Source organism: Mustelus asterias, chromosome 10 (assembly GCF_964213995.1).
Source record: "Mustelus asterias chromosome 10, sMusAst1.hap1.1, whole genome shotgun sequence".
Taxonomy (NCBI): Eukaryota; Metazoa; Chordata; class Chondrichthyes; order Carcharhiniformes; family Triakidae; genus Mustelus; species Mustelus asterias.
In genome coordinates, this window is record NC_135810.1 from 115,565,272 (window position 1) to 115,584,694 (window position 19,423).

Consider the following 19,423-nt stretch of genomic DNA (forward strand, 5'->3'; position numbering starts at 1 on the left):
AAATGTGACTAAACACATTGACGAAGGGAAGGCGGTAGATGTGGTTTATATGGATTTTAGCAAGGCGTTCAATAAGGTCCCCCGTGCAAGGCTTCCGGAAAAAGTGAGGGGGCATGGGATCCAAGGGGCTGCTGCCCGGTGGACCCAGAACTGGCTTGCCCAAAGGAGGCAGAGAGTGGGTATAGATGGGTCTTTTTCTAAATGGAGGTCGGTCACCAGTGGTGTGCCCCAGGGATCTGTTCTGGGACCCTTGCTGTTTGTCATTTTCATAAATGACCTGGATGAGGAAGCTGAGGGATGGGTTGGTAAGTTTGCCGACGACACGAAGGTTGGTGGGGTTGTGGATAGTCTGGAGGGATGTCAGAAGTTACAGAGGGACATAGATAGGATGCAAGACTGGGCGGACAAGTGGCAGATGGACTTCAACCCAGATAAATGCGTCGTGGTCCATTTTGGTAGGTCAAATGGGATGAAGGAGTACAATATAAAGGGAAAGACTCTTAGTACTGTAGAGGATCAGAAGGACCTTGGGGTCCGGGTCCATAGGACTCTAAAATCAGCCCCGCAGGTGGAGGAGGTGGTTAAGAAGGCGTATGGTGTGCTGGCCTTTATCAATCGAGGGATTGAGTTTAGGAGTCCAAGGATAATGATGCAGCTGTATAAGACCCTCATCAGACCCCGCTTGGAGTACTGTGCTCAGTTCTGGTCGCCTCACTATAGGAAGGATGTGGAAAAGATTGAAAGGGTGCAGAGGAGATTTACAAGGATGTTGCCTGGATTGAGTGGCATGTCTTATGAGGATAGGCTGAGGGAGCTCGGTCTTTTCTCCTTGGAGAGACGAAGGATGAGAGGAGACCTAATAGAGGTGTATAAGATGTTGAGAGGCATAGATCAGGTGGACTCTCAGAGGCTTTTTCCCAGGGTGGAAATGTCTGCTACGAGAGGACACAGGTTTAAGGTGCTGGGGGGTAGGTACAGGGGAGATGTTAGGGGGAAGTTTTTCACACACAGGGTGGTGGGCGAGTGGAATCGGCTGCCGTCAGTGGTGGCGGAGGCAAACTCAATAGGGTCTTTTAAGAGACTCCTGGACGAGTACATGGAGCTTAATAGGATGGAGGGTTATAGGTAGGTCTAGAAGGTAGGGATGTGTTCGGCACAACTTGTGGGCCGAAGGGCCTGTTTGTGCTGTAGTTTTTCTATGTTCTATGTCAGCTTGGCTCAAGTGACAGCACTTCTGTTCAATTCAAAATGTTTCAGGTTCAAGTCTGATTCCAATCCTAGGCCACGATTGACAATTCATGGTCAGTACTGAAGGCGTGCTGCATTTTTGGTAAGTTCTGCCTTCAACAAAGTGTTAATCAAAACCTTTTCAGTTGTTAGTAAAAGTTCCCATCACGCCATTCAAAAAGTAGGAAATTCAATAGAATTGGTGGATTTTTACCAGAGTAGAATGAGTCTTGCTAATATATTTTTTTAATTGCATTATAAAAGCAAGTATTAGATACAGATAATACAATGAATACTTATAAAATGCAAAAGAGCAAGCAGCCTAGCCACCATTTAAATTTATATTAAGTTATTTTACATAACAGTAAGCGCCAAAAGCTCACTGAACGACCTTGGCTACAGCTATAAATTCAAGGGAGATTTTGTACTTCAATGCTCCTGAACATATCAGGAGTATATACTGAGAAACTGCGCATACTTCATTATCCATCATAATTTTGGAAAGAGCTTCCATTTACGTAGGACTTTTCACAATCTCAAGATGTTCAAAGCACTTCACAGTCAATGAAGCATTTTTAAAGCACAGTCGCTGCTGTAATGTAGGAAATGTGGCAGCTGATTTATGAACAGCAGATCTGATGAACTGTTGTAAAAGTGGACTGGGAGGCAAGCCTCCAGCAGTTGGGTTCAAAGCAGAACTCTTACAATAGTGACTGGTATTTTAATATGCTACACAACTTCCAAGTGTCAGTTTGGATCAAGTGGCAGCAATGAGATAATGACCAAATAATCAGATTTTGTGATGTTTGCCAGGGCACCAGGGAGCACTTTGTTTCTGGTTGTATCACAGCTTGGTATGGCTCCTGCTCTGCCCAAGACCGCAAAAAACTACAAATGATCGTGAATGTAGCCCAATCCATCACGCAAACCAGCCTCCCATCCATTGACACAATCCACACTTCTCGCTGCTTCGGAAAAGCAGCCGGCATCATTAAGGACCCCGGACATACTCTCTTCCACCTTCTTCCTTCGGGAAAAATATATAAAATTCTGAGGTCATGTACCAACCGACTCAAGAGCAGCTTCTTTCCTGCTGCTGTCAGACTTTTGAATGGACCTACATCGCACTAAGTTGATCTTTTTCTACATCCTAGCTATGACTGGAATACTACATTCTGCACTCTTTCCTTCTCTATGAACGGTATGCTATGTCTGTATAGCGCGCAAGAAACAATACTTTTCACTGTATACTAATACATGTAACAATAATAAATCAAATCAAAGAGAACTCCCTTGTTTTTCTTTAAAACACTGTCATAGGATATCTTATTTCAACTTAAGACAGGAGTTAATTAAGCATCTCCTTGGAAAGAGTGGTCAGGTGGTGCAGTGCCACACTGAAGTATTAGTGCCCCTTCATACCACACTGAAGTACTAGTTTACATTCTGTGTCGAACTGCCTGGAACAACCAGAAAAATCACAAACTAGCCATAGGCATTTCCTTGTTTGCTCTCCCAGAGTGTGCAAAAAATGAAAAATCTTCTTCGATTTCAGTACTACAGATTTTTTGAAGCAATTAACTGGACAGTTGAATGCTGAAGAATAGATGTAGTGTTAAAAAATATATTGGACTGCCTTCTCAGTTTCCTCCAAGTGCCCAGCTAAGGTTAAATTGAGTGAAAGATCAAAAAAGGTATTGAGAGATTCATGCAGGTCCAAACTGAGCCACGTTACAATTTTAAATGTTACTTTTGCATTTTGTTCAAGTTCCATCATCAAGTGTGGGAATGCTCAATTACATTATGGTGCAACATGTCTATATTATTTGGTTTGATTTGATACATATTAACATAGTGAAAAGTATTGTTTCTTGCACACTAAGCAGACAAAACATACCACTCATAGCGGAGGAAATAAGAGTGTAGAATGTAGTGTTACACACGTAGCTAGGGTGTAGAGAAAGATCAACTGAATGCGAGGTAAGTCCATTCAAAAGTCTGACAGCAGCAGGGAAGAAGCTGTTCTCGAGTCGGTTGGTATGTGACCTCAGACTTTGTATCTTTTTTCCAATGGAAGGTGGTGGAAGAGAGAATGTCCGGGGTGTGTGGGGTCCTTAGTTATGCTGGCTGCTCTGCCAAGGCAATGGGAAGTGTAGACAGAGTCAACGGATGGGAGGCTGGTTTGCGTGATAGATTGGGCTACATTCACGACCTTTTGTAGTTCCTTGCAGTCTTGGACAGAGCAGGAGCCATACCAAGCTATGATACAACCAGAAAGAATGCTTTCTATGGTGCATCTATAAAAGTTGGTGAGAGCCGTGGCTGACATGCCAAATTTCCTTAGTCTTCTGAGAATGTAGAGGCGTTGATGGGTTTTCTTAACTATGGTGTCGGCATGGGGGGACCAGGACAGATTGGTGGTGATCTGGACACCTAAAAACTTGAAGCTCTCGACCCTTTTTACTTCGTTCCCATTGACGTTGACAGGGGCATGTTCTCCTTTATTAGACAAAGTTGCTCCATGTTTCACTAACATTTGGCACTTAGCACACAACCATGTAGTTTAGCTTCAGGATTGCAGCATTCTTGTTTATCCCAGAGTCTGGAAGTGATTTATTAGTACACCTGTGACATACCTCCTGTAGTTACAACCATCCTTGTGAATGCTACCTGCATACAGAAATTCTATTTCAGAACAAACTGGACATACTTAATCTAATAAAAGCAAAATACTGTGGATGCTGAAATAAAAACATAAAATGCTGGATAAACTCAGCAGGCCTGACAGCATCTGTGGAGAGAGAAATAGAGTTAACGTTTCGAGCCTGAGGGTCACGGACTCAAAACGTCAATTCTCCAGAATACTAAATCTAATGTTCGGCATTTCCTTATGACCCACAGAGAAAAATTGTGTTTAGATTCTACAAATATACTCACTCAACGCCTTCTCTATTTTTACAACACACTTAGTATTAAACATCCTTAAATGGAAGCGATGCGATGGCTAATAATAACATCTTAATATTGGAAAGGAAGAAAATGAGGGATGAAGTGAGACCATTGAAAGTAGCATCAAGTGAGTGGATGACAACTGATGCTGCACAGGCTGCAATGTGCCACGTCGGTGTTTTGCCTTAGTTCTTCCCTGATCTGGAAAGGGAGCTAGATGGTGTCACAGCATGAAGTTATTACATGATTCACACTGTGGTTACTAAACAAATAAATCTCAAGGGCCAGCTGAGATGCATACGAAAATCCTTCAAGTGAGTGAATAAATCACAGAATAAATCACAGAATCACTGCAGGAAAGGATGTCCCGAGGCATGGTACATTGGGGAAACCACGCAGACGCTACGACAACGGATGAATGAACACCGCTCGACAATCACCAGGCAAGACTGTTCTCTTCCTGTGGGGGAGCACTTCAGCAGTCACAGGCATTCAGCCTCTGATCTTCAGGTAAGCGTTCTCCAAGGCGGCCTTCACGACACACGACAGCGCAGAGTCGCTGAGCAGAAACTGATAGCCAAGTTCCGCACACATGAGGACGGCCTAAACCGGGATGTTGGATTTATGTCACACTATCAGTAACCCCCACAGCTTGCCTCCTGGACTTGCAGGCTGTCCTGTCTGGAGACAATACACATCTCTTTAACCTGTGCTTAATGCTCCCTCCACCCACATTGTCTGTATCTTTAAGCTCTGGCTGGCTGTAGGGATTCGCATTCTAATCAGTATTCTGTAACTTGATTTTTGTGTCTCTGTGCCCTGTTTGAGAGTACATTTCCACTCCATCTGACGAAGTAGCAGCGCTCCGGAAGCTAATGGTGTTTGCTACCAAATAAACCTGTTGGACTTTAACCTGGTGTTGTTAAAACTCTTCCTGGAAAGGCACGCAAGGACTAGGAGAGAGATGTTGCACCTATTTTATTCAAGGACAGAAAAAAGCGACCCAAGGAATTATGGACCAGTGAGTTCCATGTCCATTCTGTGTAAAGTAATGAAAAGTGCACCTAAAGGTCATGGAGCTCTGGATGTTAAAAAACAAAGAATAGCCAACACGTGTCCAATAGTCTCTGATTCTCCTTTAGATATGGGGCACCAACGCCTCTACTTTCTCAGAAGACTAAGGAAATTTTGCATGTCAGCTACGACTCTCACCAACCTTTACAGATGCACCATAGAAAGCATTCTTTCTGGTTGTATCACAGCCTGGTATGGCTCCTGCTCTGCCCAAGACCGCAAGGAACTACAAAAGGTCGTGAATGTAGCCCAATCTATCACCCAAACCAGCCTCCCATCCATTGACTCTGTCTACACTTTCCACTGCCTCGGCAAAGCAGCCAGCATAATTAAGGACCCCACGCACCCCGGACATTCTCTCTTTCACCTCCCCCCTTCGGGAAAAAGATACAAAAGTCTGAGGCCAGGTACCAACTGACTCAAGAACAGCTTCTTCTCTGCTGCTGTCAGACTTTTGAATGGACTTACCTTGCATTAAGTTGCTCTTTCTCTACACCCTAGCTATGACTGTAACACTACATTCTGCATTATCTCCTTTCTTTCTCTATGAACTGTGTGCTTTGTCTGTATAGCGCACAAGAAACAATACTTTTCACTATGTTAATACATGTGACAATAATAAATCAAATCAAAAATCAAAGGATGCTGCCAAGGGACTGAAGAATTGCAAATGTTGCACTCTTGTTCAAAAAGGATCGCAAGGATAAATCCTGGAAATACAGGCCAGTTAGTTTAACCTTGATGGTAGAAAAGCTTTTAGAAGTGATAATCTGCAACAAAATTGTCACTTGGACAAGTGTGGATTAATTAGTTAAGGAGGCTAGCACAAATTTGTTAAAGGCAAATTGTGTTTAACTAACTTGATTTGAGTTTATTGATGAAGTAACGGAGAATTGCTGAGTGTAATACACTTGATGTGATATACAAGGACTTGCAAAAGGCAGTTAATAAAATTGCTACATAATAAGAATGCTGTCAAAGCTGAAGCCCACAAAAGTAAAAGCAACAGTGGTGGCACACGTACAAAGTTGGCTGAGGGACAGGATACAAATAGTAATGGTCAATGGCTTTTTTTTTGGATTGGAGGAATACAGTGCAATTCCTAGGGTTCAGTACTAGGACTACTTTTTTCTTGATACATATCAATGACCTCTTAAGTGTGCAGGGCATAATTTCAAATTTGCAATTTACATAAAACATGGAAGTACTGTGAACTTTAAAGTTTTTTTTATTAGTGTCACAAGTAGGCTTACATTAACACTGCAATGAAGTTACTGTGAAAATCCTCTAGTCGTCACACTCCGGCATCTGCTCGGGTACATTGAGGGAGGATTTAGCATGGCCAATGCATCTAACCATCACATCTTTTGGACTGAGGGGGGAAACCGGAGCACCCGGAGGAAACCCACACAGACACGGGGAGAACATGCAGACTCTGCACATACAGTGACGCAAGCCGGGAATCGAACCCAGGTCCTTGGTGCTGAGGCAACAGTGCTCACCACTGTGCTGCCCTGCAATGGATAACTCATTGAGTGACAAAATCGAGAGGGTAGTAGCACAGGAACTATCAGCCGAGAATGTACAGTTGCTTGTTTTGGATTATCATTTGTTTAATATCCTCATTGAGCAGATAACACTCAATGGTAATCAAATACATTTCAATGCACGAGCAATTAAGCGTTCCACATGGGCACAAAAAAACCCATGGGAGGGATCATTACTTACTTGGAAAGAAAATATATATGGAAAATGAAAGTGATCGGGATCCTGACTGACAATAAATTGAAACTACCACAAGGCGGCTCACAGTCAGTAAAGCAAATCAAATATTGAAATATATTAAATCGTCAATATTGAGCCAATTTAAAAGGGTAAATGAGTCATTTTGTAAATCATTGGTGCATAATTCTGGTCAGTGCAGTACAAGTTTTTGAAGAGATACAGAAAGATTTGATAACTAGAATGAGTAAAGGAATTGAAGAACCAGAATATAAACAATTCAATTGGACACATGGAATTTTAAGCTTTTTCTTTCAATTTGATACAATCTTTAACCTCCTTAGTTAGCCACGAATGATGCATCCTTCCCCAAGAGTCCTTCTCGCAGCAATGCATCTTTGCTGAGTGTTATGAAGCATCTCCTTAAATGTCTTCCACTACATCTCTACTGCACTACCCCTTAACCAATTCCCCATTTCACTTTAATATACTCTTACACTTGTCTTTATTGAACATCAAACACTGTCTTACTCATCTCTCCCATAAAATAAATATGAAATTCATCAGGTTATGATTACTGCTACCTTAGGATGCTTTTACTACGAGGTCATGAATTAATTTGTCTCATTGCACATCAGCAAATCTAGAATAGCCTGCCCCCTGGTTGGCTCTAGAACATAGTCTTCTCAGAAACCATCCCAAAATCATTATGAACTAATCTTCTCGGATAATTTTGCAATCTGATTTGCACAATCTACATGTAGATTAAAATCTACGATTATCACCATATCTTTCTCACAAGCCCCTATTATTTCTTACCCTATCATATGATGGGGGCATGTAAACTACTCCCACAAATACGTTCTGGTCTTTGCTACTTCTTGCCTCTACTCAAACTAATTCTACATCTTGATCTTTGGAACAAAGGTCATCCCTCACTATTGTACTGTTATCCTTAATTAAGAGCTACCCCACCACTTTTTCCTGGCTTCCCAAGCTTCCAAAAGGTCACATACTTTTAAATATTCAGGTCCCAGCATTTGGCATCTTGCAGCAATGTCTGTCAGGTATTACATATTTATAACATGTAATGGCCATCATATTACACATATTTATTTCCGAGTTCTCAATTCATCTGTTTTGTTATGAATGCTATGCACATTCAGAAAGAGCCTTGAGTTCTATCTTTTAACCATTTTTGCAATATCTAGCCTTATTTGCTGATGCACTCAAGTTTGTACGGTCTATCCCTTCCTGCCAAGCTCTGATTATCATGATCTGGGGGAGCACGATAGCACAGTGGTTAGCACTGCTGCGTCATAGCGCCAGGGACCTGGGTTCGATTGCCAGTTTGGGTCACTATCTGTGTGGAGTCTGCACATTCTCCTTGTGTCAGCGTGGATTTCCTCCGGGTGCTCCAGTTTCCTCCCACATTCTGAAAGATGTGCTGTTTAGGTGCATTGACCCGAACAGATGCCGGACTGTGGCAGCTAGGGCAATTTCACGATAACTTCATTGCAGTGTTCAGTGCAATTAAATTGCATTAACTGCACTTAATTGCAGTGTAAGCCTTACTTGTGACTAATAAAATAAAACTTTAAAACCTTATTGGTACCTTGCTCTTTTGTCACGACCTCTCTATTTAATCCTCACTTGATTCCTCACCCTCTCCATTTGGTTTAAAGCCTTCGCTAATGCCCTAGCTATACAACTCACCAGAACCCTGGTCCCAGCACAGTTCCAGAGAAGGCTGCTCCAACTATACATCTCCCGCTTTCCCCAGTACGCCACGAAACAAAACCCATTTCTCCCAAACCAATCTTTGAAGTGCACAGAAAGCCAATTTGCTCATGGCTCAGGTAATAATCCGGAGATTACCTCCAAGGTCCTGCTTTTTAATATAGCCCCTAGCCAAATTCTTCCCAAGCAGAACCTTTCTCCTTGTCCTACATACGTTATTGGCACCTGGACCCTCCCTTTCATTGTTAGTTCCTCTCCAGCTCAGAGCAGATGTCCTGAACTCAGGCAGCCAACACCTTGGATCTTTTACACCCACTTGAACAGATGCGGCCTCAGTTGAATTAACCTCCTCCAAAAGACAACATTCTCTCTGTCCTTCACCAAAATAGCAGCCTAGTATTTGTCTTGAAGTCAATGAGAGGGAATTGAAACTCTGACAAGTGAGAGGACAACTACTGAGTCAAGATCCCATGAGATGTAATTTGCCTAGATTTCTGTAAGAGCAAGGTAAATGAAAGAGGATGAATATAAATTGAAGCAATTAGATAGGATAACTGCAGATAAGAATCTCTGAAAAAGTGAACCATGATGGCATGCATCCCAGAAGTATAAATGGTTTTATTAAACTAAGTAATAAATAATTTTATTAATTGCCAGTGGTTCAATAAAGGGTTTCATTTAGATTACAAAAAGGATGAAGAGAAAGATTGACAAGAATTTAAGTACAGGGTTGTTAGGACATGGAATTTCTTACAGGATACAAAATCTATAATAGCTTTTAAGAGGGATATGGATGAATATCCAAAATAAAAATTTAAAAGGCCATTGGGAGAAAGACTGGGGAATGGAATCTTGCCATCCATTTCAACAAACTTGGCATGTATAAACTTATTTCCATTGTTTTGTTTATAGCTATGCATCTCTGACCGGACCACCTCTCCATGATTGCCATCAAATTAATTTGTTAAATTAATGCAGCCTAAAGTTGACAGTTGCCCAGCATGCCAATTATTTTGTGATGGGGAAAAAGACACAGCAGCTCAGAATCATTCCAGTCAGCAATTGACTAAGGCACACATATTATAGCTTGCTTGAGAATGTGACTGAACATATGTTCGCCGAATAACTTTTTCACAAGCACGAGTGTACAAAACCAGTATGGCATCTGCCAATTATGTGGGTTGAGCTAACAGATGATAGCTTAATCTGGGATCCACACTAATAATGTTCACAGTCAATCAGTTGAGATGTGGGAATTGAAGAGATGGACATAGCAAGTTGTGAATTCAATCTGAAAGTGCTCTCCTGATGCACAGAGCTTAAAAAAAAACCTCACAAATTCCCAAGATTCAGCAGCTGCAGCTCCACCTAACTGGATAGGCTATCCGGCTACACCAACAGGTTGAATGATAACATGTCAGTCTTATGGGTAGAGTGGATGTCCTTTTAGGCAGGTTTCTAATGTAATGCATCCAAGAAAAAACAAATAAAGACAAAGCTACACGTGGTTTTGTTATGTAATGCAAAACAAATGCATTCAAATTTTCATGGGACTTTGCACTTTTGCCTTGAAAGACGTCAAAAAATGAGAAAAGTTTCCACCAAACCAAATTTTTATAGTTTTAGAAACAAGTAATCAAATTTTGACAATCAATTTGTTGGTATTTTCCTGAAATTACATTTCAATTGTTGTGTATTCATGACCTTCGCCTTAATTTTGGAGATTTTATTTATTGCGCTCAAGTCATTCTACAACTGAGGCAATTGCAGCATTGCTACTTAAAACTAAACTAAAAACAAATGCTACGCAAAGCTACCCTGCTAAAAAACACAGCCCCTTCATACAATTATTCAGCAAATTGACCTGCATACAGGTTTAGTTGAAAGTTTACTTTCTCTCATTAATTCTACTCAGAGCAGTGGTGAAGCATTAAACTGTGGGTATGCTAGTAATGACATCCCAATTGCTGCTTCAAATCTAAATGATTTGCAGCTGCAATTAGCCTCGAGGATATAATATATCAGTTTATAAATGAGCGACTCCACAAGAGAACTATAAATATCATATAAATACTATAAACTATAAATATCCTGGACGGACCCTCATTTATTGCCAGTTTTATGGGTGGCACAGCCGTTAGCACTGCTGCCTCACAGCACCAGGGAGCCGGGTTTAATCCTCGGGTGATTGTCTGCGTGGAGTTTGCACGTTCTCCTCCATGTCTCCGGATGCTCCAGTTTCCTCCCATAGACCAGAGATGTGCGAGTTACGTTGATTGGCCAAGCTAAATTGCCCTAGTGTCAGGGGGACTAGCTAAGGTAAATACACGGGGTAATGGGGATAGGGTTTGGGTGGGATTGTGGCCGGTGCAGACTCGATGGGCCAAATGTCCTCTTTCTGCGCTGTAGGATTCTATGTAAACTGGTAAGATTTGCTTGCAGGATTTGGCCAAATTAAGTAAAATATGAAATATTGTCCTGCCCAGTGGCTGCCATCGCTGAATGGCAAGGAAAAGTTAAAATGGAACCTCAAGCTACACCTACTAACACCTTCTCTGCCTTGACGTACATTGAAGTCAATTTGTCGCAAAAGTTAAAATCTCAAAGACTTCTAACAAAATACAAATATTGTAGGGTTGTAATTCTGTCCACAGTCCGAAAGACGCTAGCAGATCCTGCAGGGAATACTACCAGAAGGACTTGGAAGCTTTGGAGGGAGTACAGAAAAGGTTTACCAGGATGTTCCCTGGTATGGAGGGTATTAGCTATGAGGAGAGATCAAGTAAACTGGGATTGCTCTCCCTGGAAATACGGAGGCTGAGGGGCGACCTGATAGAAGTTAATAAAATGAGGGGCATAGATGAAGTGAATGGTTGGAAGCTTTTTCCCAGGGCAGAAATGACAATTATAAGGGGGCAAAGGTTCAGTAGAGATGTGTGGGGAAAGTTTTTTTTTTACAGAGGGTGGTGGCACTGCCAACTGAGGTGGTTGAGGCATGTTAGTGACATTTAAGACATCTGGATTGACATAAACAGACAGGGAATAGAGGGATACAGGCGGTTGGTCTAGATAGGACAACATGATCGGCGCAGGCTTGGTGGCCGAAGGGCCTGTTCCTGTGTTGTACTGTTTTGTTCTATTTATATAGTGACTTTCATTTCGCAGGACAACCCAATGCGCAACACTTTCAATGACTTACTTAGTCCACTGATCTTAAAGGAGCCCACAATATGATGATTAACCTAATAATCCATTTTGTGTTGGTCGAGGGGTGAATGTTGACCAGGGCACACAAACTCTCCGCTCTTCTTGGAAAAAGTACCATGAAATCTCATGACTCCCTAAACAGACAGGACCCCAACGGAAAGCTCGCACCTTTGACAATATAACATTCCCTCAGTACTGCACTGAATTGTCTGCCAAGAACTATTTGCTCAAATCCCAGATTTGTGCTCAAATCTACACCCAAGTGATAAGAATCAAGTTCAGTTGATTTAGTTCACTCATCCCTATGAGGTTTGCCTAAAAGAAAATCCATAGCTTGAAGCATCTTTCCTATAAGAAAGGTGGGCACCAAAGCATTTCAGCAAATGCATTTCACCAAAGTGAATATCTCTTTTAGAAGAAGAAAATTAAGCTCACAAGGTAATTACTGCTGAAGTTCATTTAATTAATCTTTGCTATTCGGAATGGCCTTAAGTTCTACCATTTTAGGATTTAATGGGGTTAAATGATTCTAAAGCTTCTATTGTCACTATTCCATCAGAGAGTCAATTTCAGTTGTTTATTACGGTGAGAAAAACCTCCTGTATCAATCCTACATTTGTTTTTAGTTTAAAGCTGTAGCTCATTATTCTAGTCAAACTTTTAACTCAATGTCATTTTCCAGATTTGCATTTTTCTATTCCGTTTGTAATATTGCATACCTCTAGAAGACCCACTTTTAAAAGATCTCCTTTCAAGGTAGAAAATTCCATATGCCCCTAGTGTTTCCTTATTGACAACTCTAAGACTGGGAAGCCGGTGCGGTGACTCCTTTCTGCACTACCTCTATAGCTTGAATGTCTCCTTGTGGTGAGGCAACTAGAATTTGACATGCTATTCAAAGTATGGTTTAACAAAAGTCTGATACAGATCGATCGATCTGACTTGCATTCTACTGTTTTAACTTTTCAATCAACGTTTTGTTGGGTTTACTGAACTGCTGCTCTGCATGGCTTGGCTCCTCACTGAGCCTCCAAGGATTCCAAGTCGTGTTCAGCTTCACTCTTCAATACATGTGTTTATTTTTCTTTTCAATGTATAATATTTTACACTTTGTCGGCAATAAATTCCATCCTCCACTGTTCTAACCAGTTGCATATTTTGTCCAACTCATTCTTCAAGCTGCCTGCTTGAATATCACTGACTCTCCTAGCTTGGCGTTATTACGGTATTAGCTTGCTGAAATAGTACACAAAAACAGTTGTGAATTCTGGTTAACTGTCCATTCTTAAGCTGAACACACAAATCTAAACTATTCATTTTTCTGTGGTTTGTGGTTCTGAATTGAACCGTGACGATGTGGGAGCATAAAATATTGCTGGAAAGAACTTGCTGCACTTGCAAGAAATTCTGGTTAGGTAGCGTTATGACAAAGTATGGGCTGTAGGCAGCATTCCTAATGAAATGTGGTGCTGGATGGAGGTGCCTGCCCGAGAGGGTGAGAGAGAGAGAAAGTTCTACTCAAACCATCTGCTCCCAGCTCATCTTGCACAGATTTAAAAAGCATTTGAAAACAGAAATAAAGTTAAACACCAAGTACGTTGTAGCAATTCAGAAAATGCAGTTTCCTTTAACAGTATCGACGCTTACATACAATTAAAGACAGTGAATGGTTTTAATGATACATTCATTCTAAAGGACAGGAGAACTACTCAATGTGGTCAACATCAATTACATAACTTCCAAATTAATGATGGAGCCATGTTAGTTAGAACATAGAACAGCTACAGCACAAACAGGCCCTTTGGCCCACAAGTTGCACCGAACATGTCCCTACCTACTAGGCTTACCTATAACCCTCTATCTTACTAACTTCCATGAGCTTATCCAGAAGTCTCTTAAAAGACCCTATCGAATCCGCCTCCACCATCACTACCGGCAGCCGATTCTACGCACCCACCACCCTCTGAGTGAAAAACTTACCCCTAACATCTCCTCTGTACCTACTCCCCAGCACACTGAACCTGTGACCTCTTGTGGCAACCATTTCAGCCCTGGGTAAAAGCCTCTGAGAATCCACTCTATCAATACCTCACAACATCTTATACATCTCTATCAGGTCACCTCCCATCCTTCGCTTCTCCAAGGAGAAAAGACCTAGTTCTCTCAACCTATCCTCATAAGGCATGCCACCTAATCCAGGCAACATCCTTGTAAATCTCCTCTGCACCCTTTCTATGGCTTCCACATCCTTTCTATAATGAGGTGACCAGAACTGGGCACAGTACTCCAGGTGGGGTCTGACCAGGGTCCTATACAGCTGCAGCATTATCTCCCACTTTCTAAACTCAATTCCTCTATTGATGAAGGCCAGTATTCCATACGCCTTCTTAACCACAGCCTCTACCTGCGACGCTGCTTTGAGCATCCTATGAACCCGGACCCCAAGATCCTTCTGATCTTCCGCACTGCCAAGCGCCTTACCCTTATTATATTCTTTCATCCTATTCGACCTGCCGAAATGAACCACCACACACTCATCTGGGTTGAAGTCCATTTGCCACTTCTCCGCCCAGTCTTGCATCTTATCTATGTCTCGTTGCAACTGCTGACATCCCTCTACACTATCCACAACACCACCAACCTTTGTGTCATCAGCAAACTTGCCAACCCATCCTTCCACTTCCTCATCCAGGTCATTTCTAAAAATCACAAAGAGCAAGGCTCCCAGGACAGATCCCTGGGGCACTCCACTGGTGACCGACCTCCATGCTGAAAAAGACCCATCTACAACCACTCTTTACCTTCTGTGGGCAAGCCAGTTCTGAATCCACAAGGCAATGTCCCCTTGTATCCCATGCCCCTTCACTTTCTCAATAAGCCTTGCATGGGGCACCTTATCAAACGCCTTGCTGAAATCCATATAAACTACATCTACCGCTCTTCCCTCGTCTGTGTGTCTAGTTACATCTTCAAAAAATTCAATTAGGCTCGTAAGGCATGATCTGCCTTGGACAAAGCCATGCTGGCTATTTCTGATCATACTATTAGTTGGTGGTTGCTTTCTATATATTCATTACTTACCTTCATATTTCCTAATCGTCTTGTTCTGTCAATAACTAGGAGCTTTTTTATGAGGTCTCTGAAACAGAAAAAAGTGACATGTAACATCAGAAATATTATTCCCTATGGAGTAATTGATCGCGTTTGAACATGCATAAACAGAATATAAGTAAATCCATTAAAGTTTTCTAAAATAGTATCATTGGCCAGTAGCAGATTATTTAAAAGACTGACTATTAAACTAGAAGGACAGCCCAGGAATTGAAATATTTTGTCATTTTAGAATAGCTAGCATGTTCCATTTCCATGACACTCGATCTCCTGGGTCAATGCTCATAGTTATCCCAAGATACAAAGGAGAGAGTAAAGAAGATCAGCCAAAAACATGTCAACTTTCAACAGCAGAGGCTCAGAAACTATTAAAATCCAAAGATTACCTCAAAGATCTAAACCCCTGAAATGAGTTTCAGAATCTTCAACATCAGGTAGCAGGGACAGGATTAGGCCATTTAATCTTAGTCCACCACATAATGACACCCTGAATTAACCTTGAAAATTTCAATTGACCCAGCATCCACAGCCTCTTCAGGGTGGAGGAGAAGTAGTGTTCCAGATTAGCATTCACCTTTGTGTGAAGTGCTTCCTGAAGTCCCTCCTTACTGATTTAGCTTCAACTTGAAAATTTGTCACCTTGTGCTGGATTTCCCCACCAAAAATAATAGTGTGGCACAGTGGTTAGCACTGCTGCCTCACAGCGCCAGGGACCTGGGTTTGATTCCGGGCTTGGGTCACTGTTTGTGTGGAGTTTGCACGTTCTCCTCGTGTCTGCATGGGTTTCCTCCGGGTGCTCCGGTTTTCTCTCAGTCTGAAAGACGCGCTGGTTAGGTGCATTGACCTGAACAGATGCTGGAATGTGGCGACTAAGGGAATTTCACAGTAACTTCATTGCAGTGTTAATGTAAGCCATACTTGTGATTAATAAATAAAAATTTTACTTTATCTTTTTATTCACAGCATTGAAACAGGGGAGGGAAAGTTTACAGGGAAGTTTCATTTCTTCTTAACAACAGAATATTTGTCTTGTAGTGATAATTTTTTAAAAAATTAGGAACATATTATTGGATGATTGGGGTGCCAAAATAGCAAATAAAAGAGCTTTTTTTCTGATTCTTTCAGAAATAGAATTTTTGGACATTATTATGTACATTTTCACATTCTCCAAAAGCAGCATTTAAAAAAAAAAACAACATTCTCTATTCCCCAAGATAAAAGCAAAATACAGCAGATGCTGGAATCTGAAACAAAAATAGAAAATGCTGGAAAATCTCAGCAGGCCTGACAGCATCTGTGGAAAGAGAACAGAGCCAACGTCGAGTCAGGAAGACCCTTCGAGGGGTCCCTTCACGGGTCATCCTGACTCGAAACGTTGGCTCTATTCTCTCTCCACAGATGCTGTCAGACCTGCTGAGATTTTCCAGCATTTTCTGTTTTTGTTCTCTATTTCCTAACATGTCTGTCATCAAACAGCAAGCAAATACTCAAAAGAAAATATGATATTTTATCTCTATCTTTAGACTTCATGAGGGGAAAAGGAAAGTACAGGGAAATTACTTTCCAAGTACTGTTCAAAACCTGAATGTGGTATCTGTCTTGGTAGCACGTAATCTCAGATACTGAATATGATGCAGAGCCCAGGCTTCCTCCCCACTAAACCATGGTCAAATCAGCCTGAACTCTAAGTGGCCTTTATATCCTGAATATTAAAATCACAATAATCTGGTCTAATGTGCCAACGTCTGCCTTTTAACCATACAGGGATTGCATAAAATGTGTACTTTGCTTTGTTTTTTTTACCTGAAGGACAAAGTCTTGTCTGGCACCCATACGTTTGACCTATGTTCACCCAATCATAGATAGCTCAACAGGAGAAACTTCACACACTTCAGTTGCAAACGTACTCTGAATCTAAGTTAACACTAGTGTAACCTCCCCCTAAATGTGTTAATGAGGGATAAGAGAGACAGAGCTTTATCTTTAGTCAACTGTACTATTACTGAGTGCTTAATAAACCGGGCACAAATGCATTCTACCCAAGCACTGACATCCCTCATATTGGGTGGCATGGTGGCACAATGGTTAGCACTCCTCTCAGCGCCAGACACTCTGACAGAGTTGGTGCAGACTCAATGGGCCAAACAGCCGCCTCCTGCACTGTAGGGATTCTATGACACCAATATAGGGTGAGTGGCAAAAGGAGCAAATGAAGAAAAATGTTCACACATTGAGTGGTTACTGGGTTATGATCTGAAATGCACTGCATGAGACTGGTGGATGAAGATTCATTTGGGTTTTCAAAATGGAATTGGGTAGTTGTCCAAAGAGAGTTTAAATTTGCAGGACGACAGGGAAAGGATGGCAGAGTAGAGTCATCATTCATCTCATTGCTGTTTGGGGCGGCGTGGGGTGGATTTCCTCTTGTGCAGATCAGCTGGAGCGTTTCTCCACAAAGACATTGACCATACTTGGTAATCATTTGCTGTAAAGCACTTTAGAACATTCTACAGTCATGAAAGCTATTATGTGAATATAAACTCATATGCACAATATAACTTAACAGACAGGAATGTGGTAATGTGCTTATTCTCTTTTTACTGCACAGGAATTAAATAATCAAAACTAATAATTTCTCTGTGGGAATTTTGAATCTAAATGTTAGCTACAACAAACTCAAGCCATCTGGCACTTTGAGATCCAATGGTGTCCCAGCTCATCAATTAGTTACTGTGGCACTATTTTCTACTGATCCTTTAATTTGTAGATTAAAAAATATCTGTTGCTTATCAATAAGTTTAAGTTTTAAGTTAATTGATTAGCATCAAGTACGCTTACATTAACACAGCAATTAAGTTCCTGTGAAAATCCCCTAGTTGCCACCTCCAGCGCCTGTTTGAGTACATTGAAGAAGAATTTCACATGGCCAATACACCTAACCAGCACGTCTTTCGGACTCTGGAAGGAAACCAGAGCACCCAGAGTAAACCCACGCATACACGAGGAGAACATACAAATTCCGCGTGACCTAAGCCAGGAATCGAACCCGGGTCCCTGGCGCTGTGAGGCAGAGTAAGAAGTCTCACAACACCAGGTTAAAGTCCAACAGATTTATTTGGTAGCACAAGCTTTCAGAGTGTCGCTCCTTCTTCAGGTGAGCTGACCTGAAGGAGTGACACTCCGAAAGCTTGCGCTACAAATAAATCTGCTGGACTTTAACCTGGTGTTGAGACTTCTTACTCTGCTTACCCCAGTCCAATGCCGGCATCTCCACATCATGGCTGTGAGGCAGTAGTGCTAACCACTGTGCCAGAAATATAGCAAAGAAAGATCTGCTTGGTTATACGCAAGTTTGTGACTTTTCTATATTTTTTATTGCTATGATTCTCATGACTAATCTGTGATTTCTCAAACATGACTGCCATTTTGATTGTGCCCTACATCGAGCGTCTGTAGCCTCACGTAATAACATTTGAAAAATCACAAAACACACATTTTAATTCCCACTATAAACAACCTCAGCTTATGCTTGTGTCACATAAATTTTATATATGGGAGAATGGAGGCTCTGTGCTGTCGTTAGTTTGTTTGCTTCTGTAACACCATAATCAGCAGAGAAATGGCCCCTTAAATCTGTCACAATGTGCAAGGCATTTCCAAACTACTATGGTGGATAGGTACAGTGGAACTGAAGTAAAGTTCATAGGAGAATGTGCTACTTATTCAATGGAACAGCACCGCACAAAGTGGCAGGTATGTAAATTGTATTACAATGTTAGATCTGGTGCCGCCAGCAGGCTGGGAAGAAAAATTGCAATGCAATTTATCTGTATATGGCTTTGTATCTTATTCTAATATGCACGTTACATTTTCAATCAAATTAATGTGACCAAAACATAAGCAAACCAAACATTAGGTTTCATTCCTGGAGGAACAGAATTGAAAAGTAGATAGATTCTGCTAAACTTGAATCGAATCTTGGTTAGAACACAGTTGCGAGTACTGGGAGTAGGCTCTGGTAGTCAGGTTACAAAACAAGTATTGAGGAACAGGAGAGAGTGCAAGAAATATTTATCAGGGCCATAAATGCAAGGTTAAAACGATCAAGAATGGATGAATAAGCTGGGCCATTTTTTTTCCTCTTGAAAAGAGAGATATTTAGAATTATAGAAGTTTGTGATAGGTGTCTGTACTTAAGGTAATGGGGGTCTTGCCATCAGCTAGAGAGTCGGAGAGAGAGCCACTCAGGAACTTAATCATGCAATGGTAGGCCCCCACCCCCCGCCGGGATCAAGGACCTGGGTTAGAGATCCCACCTACCTGGAACTGCCAGGCAATCAGAGGCCCGCAGCTCCATTGATCAGCAGTGCCACCACCGGTACAACTGGTCCCC

At 41.6% G+C, this 19,423-nt stretch overlaps 1 protein-coding gene across 1 annotated transcript in view; it reads right to left on the reverse strand.

The window, feature by feature from the left end:
- prkx (protein kinase X-linked) overlaps positions 1-19,423 on the reverse strand; it is a 120,806-nt gene that overhangs the window by 12,864 nt on the left and 88,519 nt on the right. The window contains 1 exon segment of the mRNA XM_078222527.1: positions 15,001-15,058. Coding sequence (XP_078078653.1) covers positions 15,001-15,058 — 58 coding nt within the window.